This window comes from Plectropomus leopardus, chromosome 21 (genome assembly GCF_026936395.1).
Source record: "Plectropomus leopardus strain MGB_pleo_1.0 chromosome 21, ASM2693639v1, whole genome shotgun sequence".
Classification (NCBI taxonomy): domain Eukaryota; kingdom Metazoa; phylum Chordata; class Actinopteri; order Perciformes; family Serranidae; genus Plectropomus; species Plectropomus leopardus.
In genome coordinates, this window is record NC_142196.1 from 15,049,158 (window position 1) to 15,072,776 (window position 23,619).

The window sequence follows — 23,619 nt, forward strand, 5'->3', positions numbered from 1 at the left end:
ACCTAACACAGGGTGAGTGATTGTTACACGAGTGAACATTTGGTGGTTGCAGTATTCCTTTGTAGCAAGAGCTGATTCACAGCTGCGTCACACACACTACGGTCATGTCCATTCATAGCTCTGAACTATGTAACACAATTTTGAAGAGTCTGACTGCTCTGAAGCTTGATCAAGAGCCAGAAGATTTTAATCTGAAATTTTGCAATCTTAAATGTATGTGTACTAAATGCTCAGACTCTCTCTTATCTCAAAACATAAGGCAGCTCTATAGCCAGCCTTTCAATTACAGACTATGTTTGGTGCTTTACAAATGGAAATTATTTTGCTGTGTACCACAAAAGCATGATTCACTAGCTCAGGTTTTGCAAGACAGATTTTAATTTCAAGATGGAGATAATAAGATAAGACCTCTTGCTGTCCTTGCCAACTATAGTTAATTGTTTATTGTCTCTGGGTGGATAATTCCTTCACTTACATTGTGAAACGGATAGACTGCTGCTGTGAATTGACACTCCAGCCAGCACGATATGAGAAATGGTGCAGTGAGAGTAGTTAAAAAGATGAAATATGATTTGTGAGAGAGAGGCAGCAGAAGTGAAACAGAGAGGGACACCTGCTTCAGGTGCTTAGAGAAGTGATTCACGTCTATGAAATTTATAGAACAAACCCTCAGACTCGCACTTTTATTTACATCGACATGTGACATTTATAATTTGAAATGTTTACACTCTCATACACGTACTTCATGCGTGCAGAGTCGTGTGAAAAAGACTGATCACCAGAGTCTTTTGGAGCCAAGGAAATTAACCATTGTTGTCTTGCATTTTGTGTTCATGTGTGCAAGCATGTGTGTGTGTGTGTGTCTGCTTTAGGCTGATAAGAGGATTTGTTGAAGGGCTTTTTGTTCATTAAGCAATATTTTCCTCTCTTTCTCTTTTTCCCAATAGTTTTGTTTAAAGAAGCCATGATTTAATTAAGTGTAGATAAGGATTTGGGCTTTGGGACATTATTGGAGCTACACTATGTGAGCGAACACGCGCCACATCCGGGGAGGAAAAGGAGGTCCAAAAGCACTCAAAGTGTTGGGATGAAAATATGAGGGCGGCAAAAGATGCAAGCCTCCCGGGATGTGGGGATGCTATATGCAAATGTTGGCGGGGCAGCTGAAACATTTGGTGAAACAGACTGAGATGAAATGGCTTTTGAGCTTCCATTCAGACAAAAACAAACTTTGTTGAAGTGTGTGTGTATGCGTGCATGCATTTGTTATGTAATCTGGCAGTGATGAGGTATTCCTCTGTTCTCAGGGGGGAGAGATCAGACATTTGAGTGTTGATCCAGATACATGACACACCTGCCGCTAAACACAGGCTCTGTCATAAACACCAGCACAAAGACACGTACACGTGTGCACACCTTCACACTGCCAATGGGGCTTAGTGCCAGCATGCATCCAAGAAAGTGACATTTGCGAGACACAAATAGAGGAACAGGAGCATTTTGCTTTGCATGTGTGATAGTAACAGATGCATGTGGGGTTTGTTGCCATCTTTCCATTTAAAATGAAAAGATGAAAACCATTAAGTCTACTTGTGGGAGAGAATGGTGTCATTCACAAAACATTTTAACATATATGCACACACAGCCATCATAAAGAGCTAATCCCTCCCCCTCAGTCACGCAAACACACACACACTTTCACGCCCTGATGACTAGCAGCAATGTTCCAGGTGTAATTATAGAAAGTTTGCCCCCTGATTACAGCTGGTAAATGGCTTTGACTCACGTCTCTGCTGGATGTCCGCAGGAGGTTTTTCCACTTGTCCAACTAAGGTTATCTAACTTTAATGAGTTTTTCCCTTCCTGCGGCAAAGTGATGGAGTGTGATCGGCTCACCTCAGTGAGGGTCTGAGAGCCCTCAGAGGGTTAATGTTTCGCCCCCGCTTGCTCTGAGGTTGTCTGGCGTGGGAGAGCTGCAGGCGCGCCCTCAGGTCAATGCGAAGACCTCTGGAGCTTTTAGGTCGGCTGTTACAGACGCTTCAAAAGCTGTGAGAAATGACCTCAGGGCGGGTGGCGAGTTCCCACTGATCCGAGTGCATTTGTTCTGAATATGGTGGACGGTGCGTTAGGGGTAATGAACAGCTCCCACAGGTCTGAGTTAAACAGTTAACAGTGGGTAATTAAAAGCATCGATGAAGAAAGTGGAAAAACTTGGAGGTTCTCAAACAAAGCGTTGACTTTCTGTTTCAGTAACGATAGTTAATTTAGGAAAGTGGTTTAAAGAGTATTGGAGTTTCTGTCTCTTCGTCACCTCCCGGTCAATTTATCACTTGGCAAGATAATGTGAGGATGAATTGTGAAGTACTATATCAGATACTACTTGGCAGTCCACAGTCTCATTGGTACACTCAACATCAATATGTATAAGACATAAGCTGCTGCAATTTAAGATTCTTTGTAGGCTGCATCTATCTGCAGGTAAGCAGGCCAAACTCTACCCTGCGTTAGACCCGACCTGCATCAGATGCGATCATGATTCGCCCAGTCTCAGTTACCTTTTGGCTATGTCTAAGCTGCCCCCATTCTGGACAGATGTATTTAATACCCTCTTACATATATGTCATATAGAAATGCACCCTGACCCTTTGACTGTGTTGTTTGGAGTAGTTCCACATTGGGTGGAGGAGGTAATGTCTCATCTTAAACTTGAACATTTAAAACACACTGGCCAAGGTTATACTGAGAAGAACTATTAAGGTCTGGCATCTGCTTTTATCATATTTTGAGACTGAATTCCCCCTTAGTGGTATAATGGTACAATTAAGTGTATTTTTTGTATGCACGTAGGCATATTCCATTCACGTTCAGTAATATCTAGCAACTGTTTGCTTTTATTTTATTTTTCTATATTAGTTTGTATTTTAATTAATCTTTTTTCTTTTATTCTGTCTTTTTTATGTTTAATGACTACTATAATTATGATTTATGTTGTAATTACTATTATTTCTGTGTTTACTGCTTAATTTCTTTGAACTCTGTTTACTTGTTATTGTTTTTTTTCCTAATTATTTTCTGTGTCTATTTTTTATCTGTGTAATTCTACTTTAAATTTGATCTGACCTTAGTTCAGCATTATTATTACTAGTATTATTATATCACATATTACTGAGCGCGGTTGTGTTATGATTTTTATAATCGATAATCAAAAAGATTAAAATAACTGTCTGTGTCTCTTCTAGCCATCATGTATGTGATGGGAGCCCTGGGACCTGCAGCTGGCTACCTGCTAGGAGGCGTCCTCATCGGCTTCTACGTCGACCCCAAAACTGTAGTCAACATCGACCAGAGTGACCCCCGCTTTGTTGGCAACTGGTAATTAATGCATGTACATCTGCATGACTGCCCAAGTCCTTATGTGCCCTCCTCTTTGCGATAATCAGTCTGTTCTCTATTGCTTTTACAACTCATCTGTTGTTTCTTCCCCTCAGGTGGAGCGGCTTTCTCTTGTGTGCCATTGCCATGCTCCTGGTCATCTTTCCAATGTTTGCCTTCCCCAAAAAGCTGCCCCCACGCCACAAAAAGAGGAGGAAGAAAAAGATCAGCTCGCCTGGTGACGTGTCCAGCGATGATGATGTGATGAAGGAAAAGTCTAATAGCAAAGGCCAGAACGTGTCCTCCTCCATGGGCTTCGGAAAGGACATCAAAGGTGAAGCACAGATATCATCAGCCTTCATTTGCCTCCTCTGGAGGTGTTACAAGTACCTTACATAAAGGAACTGTGAGAAATTGATGTAGAAATGGCCCATAATCCAATCAATGGCCAGGATTAGTCATTTTATCTAACAGTGGAAGCTCCATTGAGATCTCCTGTTAAAGATGGTATTGATTTGTGATGGAGGAGGCTGTCCGCACAGTTGACTGGTAAAGCAGGAGTTCACTGTAATACGGGCAGTTTTTGTCAACACTGGGTTCTGTATACGTAAGGAAATAAATAGCAAACACGCCAAAGGTCATGCAATTTTTTCTGCCACTTTAAGACTTCGAGTTTATTTGAGCAACCTTGATTTTATATTGACACTTCTCAAAAAACAGTCATGCATTCCTCATGTAGAATAAAAACATTAAATTAGAAACATTTGAGGTTCTGTGAGAGTATTTTTTGTTTCCTCTGAGCTAGATATAGCAGGAATCTCCTGGTTTTCCACGGGAGAGCCCTTTGGTTATGCTGAATTCTGCTCCAGTGTTTCCTCAGTTTCCCATTTGACTGATTTTTCTCAGTCAGACAGCTTTCTCTCTCTCACTCTCTTTTAAATGAGCTCTCAGGGGAACTCGGTCACGTTTCCACACACAGGAGTAAAGCCAGTCCTGGCAGCAGAGCAAAACGGTAGCATGCATGTTTGCCCTCACATTCTTTACTATATGCAAAATAACGTGAATGAAGTGAATCCCACTATTTATTTAAATGGGTGTATATTACTATTATAAATACATTCTTATGTGCGTTCCCCACAGCTGCTCAGACAGGATTTTGTCTGTGAGAGCAGATAACACTCACTGTAACCATGTATGCATTATAGCTTCCACAGTCCAGCGGCTGCTCTCCTGCTGTTTTACTCATCCCAGCAGGATGTTTTGGGCTGTTGTGCAAACTACAGCCAATTTTGCAGACTCAGGCGCTTCAGTGTTTGGATCTGTAATATATTATAGTGCTGTGCGTGTCCTTCTATTGAGGTGTGTGTGTTTGTCTATAGAACAAATTCAGCACTTTCTGTGAAAGATATGCGGCACAGAAGCGCCTGTTTTCACCAAGCATTTTTTTTGTGCCCTTCAGATCATCAGCAAACACAGAAAAATGCTAACACTGAATATTTTCAGCAATAAACGTCATGGACGCATTTTTGATTACGGAATGTTCCAGACCTTGGTCAAGTGCTGCGTGGAAGCAATTTTCACCACTTCTCTGACTTTTCATTTCATAATTTTAGATAGTTAAAATGAATAACTGCAGCCATACACTGCGTGTCACAATCATATTGCAATAGCAGATACCTTATCAGACTGGATTTAAAATACAGATACAGTAAAGTGATTAAAAAAATCTTTCTACAATTGCTTCTCAAAAAAAGTGGAGGCTCACTGTTTAATTCCATCTTAACTCTGTGTAAACTTGCACTCCTGATTGTAACAAACTGACATGAAGAATTCATCAATTCATAAACTAATTGCTTGTCACGGACATCCAAGGTGATGTCCCTACCTGTTTCATTTTGTACGATAAACAGTCGAAAAACCCAAATCACTTCATAAACATATAAAACAGAAAACCAGCAAATCCAGATATTGAAGAAAGTACAACGGGATGAATGATTTAAACAATTAAGTGGCTTAATTTAAGGAATACTTACTACATAACTGCTTAAGTTGTGGTTAAAGTATTCTTTAGGATAGCTGGTGACAAATTTTCCATCAATCAACTTGAAGTCAAAGCAACAATAGCAGAATTATTTATAAAGGAATAGTTTGTCTAATCCATGGACAATTTTGGGTCAAAGTGGCCTTTCACATCTTAATGTTTAAATTTATAAAAACTCAAAATAAGGCTCAAATTAATTTATGTCCTTTGAGCCTCTGCAGGAGTTATGCACACCATTTTTGTTGAGCATTCGCTCTTTATCAGATCCACTGCTCAGGCTTTACTAGCTTTGTGGCTATAAAACACAACTTGTATGAGATATATATTAGTGCATTTACCTATATGACAGTAAAGGAGCTATTATCACGGGTTTAGCAAAGCAGATGCATGAGTTTGACAGTCATCATATCAATTCTCACAAAAAAAATAGGGAGTGTGGCAACTATTGCGAGCCAGTGGTGTTTCTGATTGAAAGAGCAGCTGCTGTAGACGTCAACAGGACCTCACCATCTGTCCCCCTCCAGACAAGATTACAGCCCAGCTCCACAGGAATGGAATAATTAGCGTCACTATTCTATTGGTACCTTTTGATCTGAGATAACACTGACAGATGCTAACATTTCCCCACCTCCAGAAAGATTAGCCGAATTAGTGCTGAGAAGGCTATCTCCAATTCAAGGCACCATGCCACCCAGTTGGGCTGACCAGCTTCATAATAACCTCCCCACTAAAAGGCAATAATAATCCACTTTACGTGCTTCCTGCCTTTTTTTTTTTTTTTTGGTCCTTCTTTGCTTGGCGTCAGTGCGTGCCAAGCACATGAGACAGAAGAAGCCCACATGGTAGCCTTATGACTGTAAAGTCATAATATATGCCCTCAGACAGGGCTTAATCACTCTGGACACAGACAGGATCAAATAGAAGATGCCAGTTGTTTTGCTCAGCTGTGATCAGCAAAATGCTTTGAAGTCTTACTTTGTTTCCAGATGTGGCCTTTGACATACTGCACACACTCACAGAATAAGTGAGAGAAAAGACTGCATAGAAAGAAAATAGATAACATATAATAACCTGAATATAATATTTTACTTTGAAAGCCTGTATTAAATGCTTCCTTTGGTCGCCGTCTTCTCCCATCTATCATCCCACAGAAACTTAAGGTCAAGGGTAGACAAGGCAGTGTTTTTTCTGTCTGGAATCTGCCCCAAAGTTCAAATTCATTTGAATAAAGAAGCTTTGTGTGCACAGATGTCATCCCACTTCTTTCAAGTATTGATAATTATTTTTGTCAGAGAAACCTTTCTTGGGCTTTTTTGGATTTCAGTTGCAGAAATAAAGCACAGAGTCTTTTTTTTTCTCTTGCTGTCTGTGTTTATACTGAAAGAAATCTTTTTGAGCTAGGGCTGCAACAAATTATTATTTTCATTATCAATGAATCGGCCTGTTATTTCCTTGAAAAATCGATAAATTCTTTTGTCAAAATATGCCAGAAAATAGTGAAACATGCCCAGACTAATTTCCCAGAGTCCAAGGTAATCTATGACAACATAAAGCATCAAATTCTCACATTTAAAAAGAATTAAATGAAAATGATCATTCAGTTATCAGAATAGTTGCCAATTAATGTTCTGCAGATCGACTAATTGTTGCAGCTCTACTGTGAACTGAAAATATGCATCCTTTTAGCTGTGGCCTTTATTCAACATATTTCGAGGAAGCATGGGAAATTGGATATTTCAATGGAATGCTTTTTGCCATTGAGGCTATGGATGTAAAAAGTGCACCAGGAGCCCAAACTACATCAGCTTTTTCATTTTAATGAAGAGAAGCAGCAGCTTGAATGTGAGGTCCCTGTGGATTGCGGAGATCCTCATTCTGTCAAACCTGCTCCTGAAATCTTTTGCCCCTCAGTCTTGCTGAGAGATGAAGGATCTTGTTTGTTCCAGTGACCCTGAGAACAGTGATTCTGCCACCTTGTGTATCTGGCAAAGACACAAAAGACACATTTTTAAATGCAAAAGGTTTCATCGACCATCATCGTAGCCTTAAAACTACCTGACAGAGACATACAGACACTTCACATTAAGTCAACAAGATTACAGAATCTTGGTTCATCTTTCCAATTTTCCAACAATCACCAACTCTAGTTTAGTTGAAATAATCCCTTAATTCACCCAGTTCGATGTGAACATATGCTGGTGCTATACATCCTGAAAGTAATCTTTATTTAAATGGAGTCTGGGTCTGGTTTTTGACAATGGCAATTTCGAGGCTGTTACTGGTTAAACAAAAAGGGTTTCACTCTTTAACAAAAGGTCTATCTCTGCAGGAAATCTTTCCAAAATGTTGTCAGAATAAAAATCTGAGCCTATCAGTTACACTGTCAATAGATGTAAACTGATGGTGCAAATAAGCCTGAGTGGTTACATTCTACTCTGTTTTGCTGCTGTTGGCTGCAGCGCTTGTGCTCAAAATTGTTGTACCTGTTACTCAGTTGACCACATTGAAAAAACAAAGCATCACCTTTTGGTTATTGGGAGGGGACTATAGGTTGAGAGGAACATATTTGTTTAAATTTGGCAGGAAAACTGCAAAATGCACACTGATGATGTACTTTTTTAAATGTCAATGGTCGTGTAAGGCTTTTAGCAGACACATGTATTGAGTTAGTGTTTAGATAGCATGTTGGTGTCATGATTTCGGTGATAGCTGTTCAATTGGGAGGCCCATAATTTTGTTGCCATGACAGCAAGCATCTGCCTCGCTGATGTGCCTGTGAATGAGAAACTGAACCCCCATTAGCTCCTGTTTGGAAAATGAATCTGCACTTCCTCTGATGGAGAGAAAGTGACATCAGAGGTCTGTCTTTGGGGATCAATAGAGAAAGTTACAACTGCTCCATCTTGCCTGGTAACAGTAATGTACTTACAGTTTGACCACATGACTTTTAAAAGTGACAGGATGAGAGGGCATTCTGCATCACGTCAACCAAATCACATGGACACATTGCCCCTCAGGCAGACGTAAAGGGCATGTTCGCCCTTGTTATGATGAACCAAGGATGACGGCATTCAGGCTGGATTTGCAGAGCTTGGTTTGTTTCGGGCTCGCAGCAGAGATGCACATGATCCACATACTTGCACTGGACAAAAAACTTGCTGGTAGCTGTATGAGTTTCTTCAAGATTCATAGTGTTTCAGGCTACAATGAGCATCTATATGTTTACATCTTGTTTGGTTCTGCAGTCCTGCGTGAAACAGGGATACTTATACTTATACTTATACTTATACTTATGATTGAATGCATTAAGTGTTTCCGGGAAATTTAAAGGGGTGTTAACTTTGTCTTCTTTCCTTAGGTTGTTATGACATAAGGTTTATTTGTGTTACAGATGCAGCCTTTTCTGCCTTTTCTTTATTACTGCTTTCCACTCGTTCTTCCTCTGAAGCTTCCGTTGCGTTGAGTTTGCGTAGGTGTGAGTGAGAGCCAAATTAAGAGACTGACTGTGTGTTAATTACAGCACCACAGTAATGAAGCTCTCTGTCTTGTCTTGTATCCCTCCCCAGACCTCCCCAAGGCAGCGCTGAGGATCCTCAGCAACATGACCTTTCTGTTCGTCAGCCTGTCCTACACGGCAGAGTGTGCCATCGTCACCGCCTTCATCACCTTCATCCCCAAGTTTATCGAGTCACAGTTTGGTATCCCCGCCTCCAACGCCAGCATATATACTGGTAAGTGTGTCTTTGTGAAATATGTTTGTCTAAGTTAACTCACTCTCTTTGTTTCATTTTTTTTTCTTTTTCATTTCACAGTTGTGCAGCAGAGTCAGACATATTTTTGAATCTTGTGAGTCATTGCACTCACTGTCCCCTGTGGGCTGCCATCAAGGATACGTGGGAACTTATAATGTGGGTTCTTAAAAATATGTTTTTAACAGCAAAGTAAAGTTTTCTATTGAAAACGATGCAGTGGAGCATACAGTTGCCTCTAGAAAAGTGTTGAGGTGAATTAAATCCAGAATCAAAACAACTAGGGATCTAGGTAATTTCCGCAGTGATTCATCTAACTTTTGGCATTATTTTACTTTGAAAAACTTTAAAAAGTGTGTAATCGGGCCAAATTGGTGACTTCAGGGGGCTTTTTTTGTCTGTCAAACTGTCCAAAACCAATAGATATCCAGTTAATAGTAACGTAAAACTGAAATCCTCACATTCTAAAAAGGTGAAACCAGGAACTGTTTAACATTTGTACTGTAGAAATTACTTCAATAATATAGCCAAAACCTCCATTAACAAACTCACCCAACTTGTGCAGTATAGTCTAAGTCTCATTTATCCAGTCCTTTGTTTAGTATTTACCAAACACGTGTTTTTTTTCGTCAAAACGTAAAACACTTTTTCAAATCAGTCGGGTGTCTGGGCGAGCATGTGTATCAGAAATCCACTCATGCATTTCATTGACCAGTGTTCAAATGTACGTGCTTGCCAAAGTGCGCCACTCAATCTGTCAGTGTTTTAAATAGTAAGGTTTTAGCGAAAAAAAAAGTTTAATTAGTTAACCATTGAGACAAGTAGAAAAAAAAAGTTCCCTTCATCAATTCAAAGTAACATGGGGGAATAATTCATATACAAATGAACATTTCTTATGTGAAGTATCGCCCTAATTAAGAGGATGTTTTATTATTTAAAAGAAGGACAGATATGCTAAGAAAATCTCAACAATCGATGAAGGTAAATGGACCGAGAAAATTGAATCTTCCTCTTCTGGATGTTCTGCCATTACTTTTCAGCAGTAAGAAAAAAATGTTTAAAATGTAGTGTAATTTTAAAATCAACAATTCTTTTAATAAATTAGATTTGCCTATAATGTCATAAAAAATGTTAATTTTGTCGGTAAGTTGAACTGTGCCTGCAAAGATCTCACATCTGAACTATAAAATCAGTGAGGCAAAACTATGCCGGCAAAGCATTAGAATTAGCATTTATTACTCTAGTCTGCAGCACTTTAAAAAATATTACATAATTTCTTCATTGAGTTGCATCTAATGATCACAAGGACCTAAATATATTACTATTGTGAGACTTCAGATTTAAACTTGCATGTAGAATATTTACATAAATATACTGACAAATTAATTTAGAAAACGCACAGTTATGTCTATTTGGAAATGTTTTTTCACTGCAGTGAAAAATGGTTTGTTACACACTATGTGCTACTTTCTTTGTGTTTACTCTGATCCTGGACAGGAGGACAAATGATACATCACAGCGCACTACACGTACCTCTAGTCTGTACCAGTTTAAGCTCACATTTGTTCTCACCTCTCCACGTGCGCACAGTGATTCACAGTCATAGGGCAGTGCTGTGAGTCATTGCAGACTTTCATTCAATGATGAGCTTCCATTACATCCCCTGACGGTAACACAAGACTCTATTGACTGCAGGAGACACATTCATCATATCGTGGTCACACATGCACACGCGCATTACCCTCTGCTCTGCCTGTAATTTGTGCACCACATATGTACCATGTACAAATCCTTCAGTCCTGTCTAAGCCAGTGGTTCTAGTACACGACTAATCTAGTATCAGGATTATTCCAGCAAGGGGTGATTGAAATCTCAATTATGCCTGGGATTGTATAAAAGTGTGTGTGAGTGTGTTTGTGTGTGTGTGTCCAAGTATTCTGGTGGCTGACATATGGTCATCTCTAGATGCACACACACACCCACATACACAATAGCATTGCCTCTTCTTATCTGCCTGTTGCCAGGATACAAGGGGTAAGGGCAAACGGGTAGTGCGGTTGCCATGGCTACCCAAACGATGCCAAGCTGCTGGATATGATGATTGTTGGCGAGGAGGAAAAGGAGGAGAGGGCACTTCTGTTGATGGGAGCACAATGCTTCCTTGGGGCAGACAGATGGACGAAGCAACTGTGACATTTCCCTGATGATTGTGAGAGAATGTTTTTTTTTAAGAATGAACAGAATACCAGACAGTGTTTTTGCATGTGTAAATAATAAAGGTATTTGACAATAGACCATAAAAAAATGGACATGGGAATTGCTGTTGGAAGGTAGTGCATAGTGGTGTTGATTAGCTAGCCAGTAGGACACACTCACAGGGACTACATGCACTAACATGCAAGCATGGTTGGACCGTTTATCTCAATAATAAACAGAGGAGCTGGGATTACCCCCCAGCACTTAACATAAAGTACAGCTGAGGCTGATGGCCATGCCAGTACTTTTGATGGTCAAATCTGATAAGACTTGATGAACTTGGAGCTTAAAGCTGCCATAGTAAATATTTCATAATAACAATGAGTCAAATAATTAAGTGAAATATAAAAGTGGACACTTATAGTGACAATCACACACAATTGACAGCCCACAAGAGCCTTGCTCATGCTTTGTAGTATCTTTCAGCTCGTTGTTTTGGTTTTGAGCGCCTATAACTTTACTGTTTTGGTTGGGACTAAGCTGTACAGGAAATAATGATTTCCATATTTTCAGCAGCATAAACAATGCTTTGCTAGAAGTACATAGTAGAATAGTTAGGTATCATTTTAGTTAGGTTAGGTATTTAACACTGACCTACTTATATTATGTACCTACTAAATAGTTAGGTACATATTATAAAAGTTAGATAAAAGGTAGGTAGGTTAAAAAATGACAAAGAGATCTACCTTCTATCTAGAATCAGCAGTAATACCCCCTGTGGCTGACGAGTCCAAAGAAGGGCTTGTGATATCTTTGTCTCACTGTAGAAGGAATAATCATAAAAACAACAGTGTAGAAACCAAAGATGTCAAAATACGATAACTGGAAATCTCACAAATTGCCACCTCCATGAGTCTGTAACATACCCAGTTAAAGAGCCGCCACTGCTACATGCTCATTAGATGTTGCTACAGAAATAGCACTGCAACATATCACACACGCCTCCCTCAGCTGCAGTTTCTCCCATGCTGCTGTTTCTGCTCTCTGACGATTTATCTGACTTTTTTTCTCACTCTGGTGCCTCTCTTAATCTCAGCCACTGTTCCTTTCAAATAGCCACCTTCCTTTCTTATTGTACTTTTCTTATTTTTGTGCTTTACAGACTGCAGCTGACAATTGTATGCAGCATTAAAGTTTGTCGTGAGATTAACGGCTTCTCTGATGTAGGATCTCTATGTTAGATTAGCACCGACATGCATACATGCACACATTTATCAAATGAGCGTTAATCCAGATAAAATGCGTGTATACATCATTCATGTAGCATCAGCAGAGTGTGTGTGTTGTGTGTTGTGTGTTGTGTGCGTGTGCCTTATGTCCCTGTGATATGATATCTGCTTTGAACTGTGTACATGTTTAATCCTGCAAAAAGCACAAGATTTTAGCTCATGGACATGCACTTACAGGATAATGTTATGCCACAGCTGTCTGTTGCTTAGCTCTCACTGAGGGTGCCCAAAGAGACACATGTTCTGTCACTGTTACACACACACACACATATACAGAGGGAGAAGCCAGATGACATTTCTGTGCACTTGGATCACTTCTCTGTTTTTGTTGACCCTCCATCCCCGCAGACTGACCCCATCTTGCTTGTTACCCGGCTGCACGTGCCCGTGGCAGGGCTCAAGGGCTGCCATGTGCCGCCTTCCTAGGCCTTAACTCCTGCACTATTTGACACTTTCCACCCGGTCCATCCTGAGGCAGCCAGCTTTGCCTGTCTTCATGCTGTCAATTAGACCAGCTCTAGTGGACTGAGAGCATGTGCTCCGTGCTGCCATAGTCTGTTAAAGACTCGCTGGTAGCCCTCAGCGTAGCCTGGTCTCATTGATGCAGTGAAGCCTGCTCTGATCCCTTTTTTCCACTTTTCTTCAAAGGCATTTATTCTTGGTATGACATGGAATGTCCTGTCAACTTTCTTTTTCAAGCAACCGTGTCCAACAAGACACCATACAAGCTTTCATATAAAAGCATGACATGCTTATGTAATTTGTGTTGGTGTTCCCGATTTAAATACTGTAGATCAGATGCTTCTTGCACTTAGTCATTCAGGCTTTACAGTGATTCATTCAGTGTTAACATATTTTCTTGACACAAATTAGCTGCTCTATTTCTGTGCTGTTTGCGACACTTCTGATGTTTTTTCCACCTCATCAGCTAGTCTTTTCTCTGATCTCTCTCACAGGTGTGATCATCGTACCAAGTGCCGGGGTTGGTATCGTGCTAGGGGGCTACATCATCAAGAAGCTGAAGCTCGGCGCCAGAGAGTCAGCCAAGCTGGCCATGATCTGCAGCGGGGTGTCTTTGCTTTGCTTCTCCACACTCTTCATAGTGGGCTGCGAGAGCATCAATTTAGGAGGCATCAACATACCCTACACCACTGGGTAAGGGCAAATGTAGTATCACACACTCAGACTTTATCTGGGCAGGCAGCCCAAGTTTAGTAACAGCTGCCAAAGTATATTTGATTGATTAACGAGTGGACTATCTGTCCTTGCTTTACCCCTGTGGTACCTGTTCATTCTGCAACCATGGCTTAGACAGAAGAGTCCTGAAGCACCAGTTTTTAGGGGGAAACACATATTAGAAGGGAAATTGGCTTGCGATCTGCAGTGATAGTTTCAAGGTCCGGTCTATTGTTTTTCATGTGCCATGAGCAAATCTGGCTAACAAACACACGAATAAGCAAATTTATTATGAATGATAACATTTATCTGATATGATAAAATGAGAAAATATGCATCCCATGCTTGCCAGCCTTTTTTTTACTTTCCCGCCCTTAGTTTCAATTGTCCCGATTTTTACCTTCTGCATGATGAAATTTCACGATCTGCCCATCTACAGTATTATATAAATAGTCTACTGTTTGTAATTGTAGCTTTTATATTAGCCATTTCCATATATTTGTAAATTGTGTCTAAGCCAAGAGCGAGAGAGGAGCAGACATACACACACACACACACACAGTCGACAGAGAGATGCTAAAGTTATGCTTTACATTAAATAGAAACATTCAAAAAGTCAAAATACTGGTTGTCAAAGGTCCATATTTATGGTTGTCACCGCTTTTATACTTGGGAGTCAGGTATACATTTGTTTGTAAATGGCTTATTTAAAAAAGGTCTGCAAATGACGTTATGTCTGATATACGTACATACTGTAGGAGGGTGTGGGCCGGGGATGCTGTCACCGCTCCCATCATCCTCATGTGTTGTGGCGTTGTTGTGGAGTGCGAATGATTAATTAGCAACACTGGCATCTGCTCTTGTGGCTCCGCTGAATCACTCTGCCACCTCTATTTCTGAAGCGACTGCTCGACACCACATCAGCAGCCAGGCTGCACAGTTAACAAAAACAGTCATCCGATGTGTCAGCCCCTGCGGACAGAAATACAGAGCGGACGTCTGTTGGCACACATGATTGTGAACACACTCATACAGAGAGACACATAGAGTTACTGTGAACGGAGTGACCTTGGATGATATAGACACACAAACATATTACATATCTGCTGTATTGCAATCTTATCATAGTGTACATTGCATAACATGTACCAGAAGTGAACATTTAAAGTTTGTTGTGCATATAGTAAGAAGTATAGATTTAGAGTATGTATGTATGTATACATATTATGAAAAAAAATCCTTTGCTTATGGACCTGGTTGCCTTTTGTAGGCTGCACCAGTCAGCCAACTGCATCTTCTCAGAAGTTCACTAAACACTCAGCAAAGAGAGGTGAAACAGCTAAACCACTGTGAAATTTACTTTACACGTAACGAAGTTAATCATGGTGAATATTTGTCAAATAGTCAACGGGCCCTTTAAAGTCCCGTAGCTGACCCATTAATAACTGCAGTCTTTGTTTAAGCCGCTGTTTATAGAGGGGTCAACAAGACGTGTGAGCCGGTGGGGGCTCCTCATTATGAACAGCACTGGTCACTAGTCACTGCTAGCACCCTCATGAGGAATGTTTAACCCAAGCCCACCCTTTATGTCTGCTCTCACACTTGTCTAGACACAGCTCTCCCCCTGCTGACAGACTGGAGACTATTTGACAAAAAAAAAGACAAACTCCAAAAGTCCTCTGGCATTTCAGGGCCAGGAGGTCAAGTTATGCAATATTCAAGTGTTGCATCATTATGAGTTGGTCCTGTATGCTTAATTAAAAGCTGCTGTGTCATCATGTTTGACGTCCATTTTCAAAGCAAAGCTAAAAGAATCAGCAAAAACACAGCCTCTCTGTTACAAAACATCTTAATAAAACCTCACAGCTCAGAATTTGTCGTCACTCTGCCCGCTCGGAGTCTGCAGCGCTAAACCACATTAAGCCACTCGCTCTCTTGGCTCCCGCTTTGGGTTTTTTATGCAGTTCAGCCAGCACACAGTGACACGACATCTGGAGGGTTCAGCCGAGGCTGGGGTTTAGTCTGAAAAAAGGACATGTGCAATCAGTGCAGTGAGCCTGAGATTCTAGCAGGACTGATGCCTTTTTTTTACGTGCGCATGCACACACACACACACACACACACACACACACACACACACACACACACACACACACACACACACACACACACACACACAGTCTCTCTCACACACAGTGTCTGGAATGTGACACTGTTATGTCAGGACAGGCCCAAATTTGCTTCCCCTGTGACAACCAGTATAAATGAGGATGAGTGTCCCTTTATGATCCTGTGAAAAATGATGGTCCACTGATTTTGAGAAGTGGCATAAAATAATTACATTTTTGGCATTTTAAACACACTATCAAAAACTATCAGAGAGAGATGTATTGTCCGTGATGCTTTTGTGTATGTGTGTGTATGCTACAGCGTCACTCCCAGGCTGTTGTGTTGTTAGGGCCCGTCCCCGGCTGTTCCGCAGGGCTCAGAGCGAAGCTGCCCAGAGAAAACCCAGGACTCGCTTCACTGCCCTCAGTTTAGATGGAGCCAAAGTCCTGTTTGGCTTAAAGCGAATGTTCCCACACCGAGTCACTGGAGGTGTCACTTCCTCACCCCCTTGTCTCTGTCCCTCTATCATCACACATCACACAGGCCGGCGAACGGCTAGATTAGAGATCATTAAAAGGATTATGTGCAGCAGATTAGAAAAGAGACACAGAGACTACAGTTGACATTTTTCAAGAGACTGGCAGACTTTTTTTTCCCCCTCATGGGCTACATTTTGCATCATTTCATCATTTTAAAAACTCATTGTTTCTGCACTGAGAAGGAACTATTGTCATGGAAAATAAAATAAAATAAAAAGATAAATAAATGAATAAGAAATCAAATACAATAAACAAATAGGTGGAAAAGGGGGGTGTAATTAAATAAATAAAAACAAAATAAAATAAGGGTAGAAAATAAGTAGAAAGGCATCAAAAAGATGCATTATGTAGACAAGGGTATGTGATCACACCATACACATTTTTTAATGGCTCCTTTTTCTGCTGAAACAAAACTTTATGGAGTGATGCCATGCAGGGAAGGAGAGTGGGGATATGGAGTCTTACTCTCTTTGCAGCACGAAGCACTGGGTGTTATTGGAAATGTAGTCTAAAATGCGACGTATAGCGCCATAATTTTTTTCTAGATAGAAATGGTGTGCTGCTGTCCCAGCAGGGCCACACTAACCTAGATGCATTAATGTGCAGAAATTTAATAAAAGCTCCTGCAGATACTTGAATGGCCAAGTCCCCTGCCTCTGGCCCTTGCTGACATAGCATTTCTGTGGAAATACATTTCCAAAGTGTGAATTAAAAAAAAGAAAAGCAACTTTCTCAAAGCATTTTAACATTATCTAAAAGGTTTTGAAATGCTAGGAAAAACAAGAGTTACAAAGAAGCGTGTAGCCCCTACACCGAAGTGGAACGGCTATAAAGGGTTCCTGTTGTTCTGAACAAATGTTTTCTGTGTGCTCTGTGTGTGCAGCCCAACCCTAACCATGACCCACAGGAACCTGACGGGCAGTTGCAACGTGAACTGTGGCTGCAGGATCCATGAGTATGCTCCGGTCTGCGGCTCTGACGGCATCACCTATTTCAACCCCTGTCTGGCTGGATGCAGCACAGTGGGCAACGATAGTACTGGGGTAAACACACACACACACACACACACACACACACACACACACCTTCATTGTTTTCCTGTGTCAGAAAAAAATTGCAGCCATTTACAAGTACAATATAAAAGGCGAGATGAAAGTGATTTCAGAGAGCGGACACACTAATCATAATCACAAGGACCTGCTCTCTCTGTACATTCTCCTCCCATAGCTCTGAAAGGACAGGAAGTAACAGACTCCAAAACAATGTCAGATAGGAAATTATACCAGCATGAGAAAAGGAAACGTCTAGATAGCACAACATGACTGGTGCCACCCAGTCTGTCTATCTGTGTCTAAATTTAGATTTCATCTTACTCATTTATTCACTAGTGTTTCAATGGAATTATGTTAGGATTTTCTTTTAAAAAGAGAGATGTTGGTAGTGAATGGTGGGATTTACTTATGTTGTTTATGACAACAGATTAGGAACTACACAGACTGCGGCTGTGTGCAGAGCAGACAGGTCATCACACCGTCCTCGGGCGGCCAGGTCAACCAGCTCCAGCTGGTCATCGTTAAAACCTACCTGAATGAGAATGGCTACGCCGTGTCGGGGAAGTGCGACCGCACCTGCAACACTCTCATCCCTTTCCTCATCTTCCTCTTCATTGTCACTCTAATCACCGCCTGTGCCCAGCCCTCCGCCATCATCGTCACACTCAGGTAAGGGAGCTAACCATTGAAAGTTGTATCCAATTTTGGTCTTATTTCCCTGTCATTTTGAATAGATGAAAAGATTTTTTTTCTTATGTAATTTTATTTGGATACAGTGCAGTGAATCAGCATCATCAACTTGCCATTTCTCTGTTGTCAGGTCTGTTGATGAACAGGAGAGGCCTTTCGCTCTCGGGATGCAGTTTGTCTTGCTTCGAACTCTTGGTAAGTTCTTGAATATTTGCACTGTCATGAATGGTAAACATATTAGAACCACACACTGAATGTTTTTTGACCCTGTGGATCAGGTTAAAACACTACAATCCCTTGTCATTTATATCTACTTTGGTCTTAAAGAGCCGACATCAAAGACAGAAATATTATCAAGACACACAAAGGGTATTATTTAGTAAAAGTATTTTATTTGAAATTGATTGTCAATAACTGGACTGTAAATGGCCACCTGCACGGTTCAAAATGTGAAACCAGTCACGTCTAATTCTCTCCCTTGTCCTGGCGAACAGTTAATAGTTTTTTTTTTAACTGCTTACTATGCTATGATGTTTTTTGACATGCTATATAATGATGTCTAGGAAATATTACATTCTTTTATATGACTTATTTCTACAGACTATTTCAAGTGATTTTCAGCTGTTTTTGGTACATTTATATGTCACATTATATTTTGACATTTGTCTGCATATTACAGTATGGCATTTTTAGTCGTTTTTTGACCTACGATATTATGATTTTTTTTTTTGTTTTTTCGGCATTCTATGCTATCTCAATTTACTATTTTATGTGGTTTTCAGCTGTTTGTTGACATGTCATATTTTGACATTTTTGCCATACTATAGCCTTGCCTTTTTTGTCATTTTTTCAACATGTAATTTCTTGGTGTTTTTGGTCATTTCTTAAGAATTATATGCTATGGCATGCCTAGGCACGCTATTTTATGCTGTTTTGAGTTGTTTTCAGCTGTTTTTGGGACATGTCATATTTTGACATTTTTGCCATACTATAGCCTTGCCTTTTTTGTCATTTTTTCAACATGCATTTTTATGGTGTTTATTGCTGTTTTTGCAAAATTCCATGCTATGGCGTGTCTTGGCACGCTATTTTATGCTGTTTTGAGTTGTTTTCAGCTGCTTTTGGGACATGTCATATTTTGACATTTTTGCCATACTATAGCCTTGCCTTTTTTGTCATTTTTTCAACATGCATTTTTATGGTGTTTATTGCTGTTTTTGCAAAATTCCATGCTATGGCGTGTCTTGGCACGCTATTTTATGCTGTTTTGAGTTGTTTTCAGCTGTTTTTGGGACATGTCCTATTTTGACATTTTTGCCATACTATAGCCTTGCTTTTTTTGTCATTTTTTCAACATGCATTTTAATGGTGTTTTTGGTCCATTTTTGCAAAATTCTCTGCTATGGCGTGTCTTGGCACACTATTTTATGCTGTTTTGAGTTGTTTTCAGCTGTTTTTGGGACATGTCATATTTTGAAATTTTTGCCATACTATAGCCTTGCCTTTTTTGTCATTTTTTCAACATGCATTGTTATGGTGTTTTTGGTTGTTTTTGCAAAATTCTATGCTATGGCGTGTCTTGGCACGCTATTTTATGCTGTTTTGAGTTGTTTTCAGCTGTTTTTGGGACATGTCATATTTTGACATTTTTGCCATACTATAGCCTTGCCTTTTTTGTCATTTTTTCAACATGCATTTTTATGGTGTTTTGGTCCGTTTTTGCAAAATTCTATGCTATGGCGTGTCTTGGCACGCTACTTTATGCTGTTTTGAGTTGTTTTCAGCTGTTTTTGGGACATGTCATATTTTGACATTTTTGCCATACTATAGCCTTGCCTTTTTTGTCATTTTTTCAACATGCATTTTTATGGTGTTTTTGGTTGTTTTTGCAAAATTCTCTGCTATGGTGTGTCTTGGCACGCTATTTTATGCTGTTTTGAGTTGTTTTCAGCTGTTTTTGGGACATGTCCTATTTTGACATTTTTGCCATACTATAGCCTTGCCTTTTTGTTCATTTTTTCAACATGCATTTTTATGGTGTTTTGGTCCGTTTTTGCAACATCCTATGCAATGGCGTGTCTTGGCACGCTGCTTTATGCTGTTTTGAGTTGTTTTCAGCTGTTTTTGGGACATGTCATATTTTGACATTTTTGCCATACTATAGCCTTGCCTTTTTGGTCATTTTTTCAACATGCATTTTCATGGTGTTTTGGTCCTTTTTTGCAAAATTCTCTGCTATGGTGTGTCTTGGCACGCTATTTTATGCTGTTTTGAGTTGTTTTCAGCTGTTTTTGGGACATGTCATATTTTGACATTTTGCCATACTATAGCCTTGCCTGTTTGGTCATTTTTCAACATGCATTTTATGGTGTTTTTGCTGTTTTTGCAAAACTCTATGCAATGGCGTGTCTTGGCACGCTATTTTATGCTGTTTTGAGTTGTTTTCAGCTGTTTTTGGGACATGTCATATTTTGACATTTTTGCCATACTATAGCCTTGCCTTTTTGGTCATTTTTTCAACATGCATTTTTATGGTGTTTTGGTCCTTTTTTGCAAAATTCTCTGCTATGGTGTGTCTTGGCACGCTATTTTATGCTGTTTTGAGTTGTTTTCAGCTGTTTTTGGGACATGTCATATTTTGACATTTTTGCCATACTATAGCCTTGCTTTTTTTTGTCATTTTTTCAACATGCATTTTTATGGTGTTTTGGTCCTTTTTTACAAAATTCTATGCAATGGCGTGTCTTGGCACGCTATTTTGTGCTCTTTTGAGTTGTTTTCAGCTGCTTTTGGGACATGTCATATTTTGACATTTTTGCCATACTATAGCCTTGCCTGTTTTGTCATTTTTTCAACATGCATTTTTATGGTGTTTATTGCTGTTTTTGCAAAATTTCATGCTATGGCGTGTCTTGGCACGCTATTTTATGCTGTTTTGAGTTGTTTTCAGCTATTTTGGGACATGTCCTATTTTGACATTTTTGCCATACTATAGCCTTGCCTTTTTTGTCATTTTTTCAACATGCATTTTAATGGTGTTTTTTGCTGTTTTTGCAAAATTCTATGCTATGGCGTGTCTTGGCACACTACTTTATGCTGTTTTGAGTTGTTTTCAGCTGTTTTTGGGACATGTCATATTTTGACATTTTTGCCATACTATAGCCTTGCCTTTTTGGTCATTTTTTCAACATGCATTTTTATGGTGTTTTTTGCTGTTTTTGCAAAATTCTTTGCCATGGCGTGTCTTGGCACGCTATTTTATGCTGTTTTGAGTTGTTTTTGGCTGTTTTTGGGACATGTCCTATTTTGACATTTTTGCCATACTATAGCCTTGCCTTTTTTGTCATTTTTTCAACATGCATTTTTATGGTGTTTTGGTCCTTTTTTACAAAATTCTATGCAATGGCGTGTCTTGGCACGCTATTTTAAGATGTTTTAAGTTGTTTTCAGCTGTTTTTGGGACATGTCCTATTTTGACATTTTTGCCATACTATAGCCTTGCCTTTTTGGTCATTTTTTCAATATGCATTTTTATGGTGTTTTGGTCCATTTTTACAAAATTCTATGCAATGGCGTGTCTTGGCACGCTATTTTATGCTGTTTTGAGTTGTTTTCAGCTGTTTTTGGGACATGTCATATTTTGACATTTTTGCCATACTATAGCCTTGCCTTTTTTGTCATTTTTCAACATGCATTTTATGGTGTTTATTGCTGTTTTGCAAAATTCTATGCTATGGCGTGTCTTGTACGCTACTTTATGCTGTTTTGAGTTGTTTTCAGCTGTTTTTGGGACATGTCATATTTTGACATTTTTGCCATACTATAGCCTTGCCTTTTTGGTCATTTTTTCAACATGCATTTTTATGGTGTTTTTGCTGTTTTTGCAACATTCTATGCTATGGCATGTCTTGGCACGCTATTTTATGCTGTTTTGAGTTGTTTTCAGCTGTTTTTGGGACATGTCATATTTTGACATTTTTGCCATACTATAGCCTTGCCTTTTTGGTCATTTTTTCAACATGCATTTTTATGGTGTTTATTGCTGTTTTTGCAAAATTCTATGCCATGGCGTGTCTTGGCACGCTATTTTATGCTGTTTTGAGTTGTTTTCAGCTGTTTTTGGGACATGTCATATTTTGACATTTTTGCCATACTATAGCCTTGCTTTTTTTGTCATTTTTTCAACATGCATTTTTATGGTGTTTTGGTCCTTTTTTACAAAATTCTATGCAATGGCGTGTCTTGGCACGCTATGTTATGCTGTTTTGAGTTGTTTTCAGCTGTTTTTGGGACATGTCATATTTTGACATTTTTGCCATACTATAGCCTTGCCTTTTTTGTCATTTTTTCAACATGCATTTTTATGGTGTTTTTTGCTGTTTTTGCAAAATTCTATGCCATGGCGTGTCTTGGCACGCTACTTTATGCTGTTTTGAGTTGTTTTCAGCTGTTTTTGGGACATGTCATATTTTGACATTTTTGCCATACTATAGCCTTGCCTTTTTTTTCATTTTTTCAACATGCATTTTTATGATGTTTTGGTCCTTTTTTGCAAAATTCTATGCAATGGCATGTCTTGGCACGCTATTTTATGCTGTTTTGGGTTAATTTCAGCTGTTTTTGGGACATGTCATATTTTGACATTTTTGCCATACTATAGCCTTGCCTTTTTGGTCATTTTTTCAACATGCATTTTTATGGTGTTTATTGCTGTTTTTGCAAAATTCTATGCTATGGCGTGTCTTGGCACGCTATTTTATGCTGCTTTGAGTTGTTTTCAGCTGTTTTTGGGACATGTCATATTTTGACATTTTTGCCATACTATAGCCTTGCTTTTTTTTGTCATTTTTTCAACATGCATTTTTATGGTGTTTTTGGTTGTTTTTGCAAAATTCTATGCAATGGCGTGTCTTGGCACGCTGTTTTATGCTGTTTTAAGTTGTTTTCAGCTGTTTTTGGGACATGTCATATTTTGACATTTTTGCCATACTATAGCCTTGCCTTTTTTTGTCATTTTTTCAACATGCATTTTTATGGTGTTTATTGCTGTTTTTGCAAAATTCTCTGCTATGGCGTGTCTTGGCACGCTGTTTTATCTTTATTTTTTGAGTTGTTTTCAGCTGTTTTTGGGACATGTCATATTTTGACATTTTTGCCATACTATAGCCTTGCCTTTTTTGTCATTTTTCAACATGCATTTTTATGGTGTTTATTGCTGTTTTGCAAAATTCTATGCTATGGCGTGTCTTGTACGCTTATTTTATGCTGTTTTTAGTTGTTTTCAGCTGTTTTTGGGACATGTCATATTTTGACATTTTTGCCATACTATAGCCTTGCCTTTCTTGACATTTTTCAACATGCATTTTTATGGTGTTTTTAGCAGTTTTTTTCAAAGTTCTATGCCAT

General features: G+C 39.4%; 1 protein-coding gene across 3 annotated transcripts in view; it reads left to right on the top strand.

Moving 5' to 3' along the window:
* slco5a1 (solute carrier organic anion transporter family member 5A1) overlaps positions 1-23,619 on the top strand; it is an 82,220-nt gene that overhangs the window by 25,457 nt on the left and 33,144 nt on the right. For all 3 annotated transcript variants that reach the window (XM_042510900.2, XM_088071719.1, XM_042510901.2), the window contains 7 exons: positions 3,240-3,372; positions 3,489-3,706; positions 8,980-9,144; positions 13,604-13,802; positions 17,355-17,514; positions 17,951-18,192; positions 18,344-18,408. In XM_042510900.2, the coding sequence (XP_042366834.1) occupies positions 3,240-3,372; positions 3,489-3,706; positions 8,980-9,144; positions 13,604-13,802; positions 17,355-17,514; positions 17,951-18,192; positions 18,344-18,408 (1,182 nt within the window). The remainder of the gene's footprint in view (positions 1-3,239; positions 3,373-3,488; positions 3,707-8,979; positions 9,145-13,603; positions 13,803-17,354; positions 17,515-17,950; positions 18,193-18,343; positions 18,409-23,619) is intronic.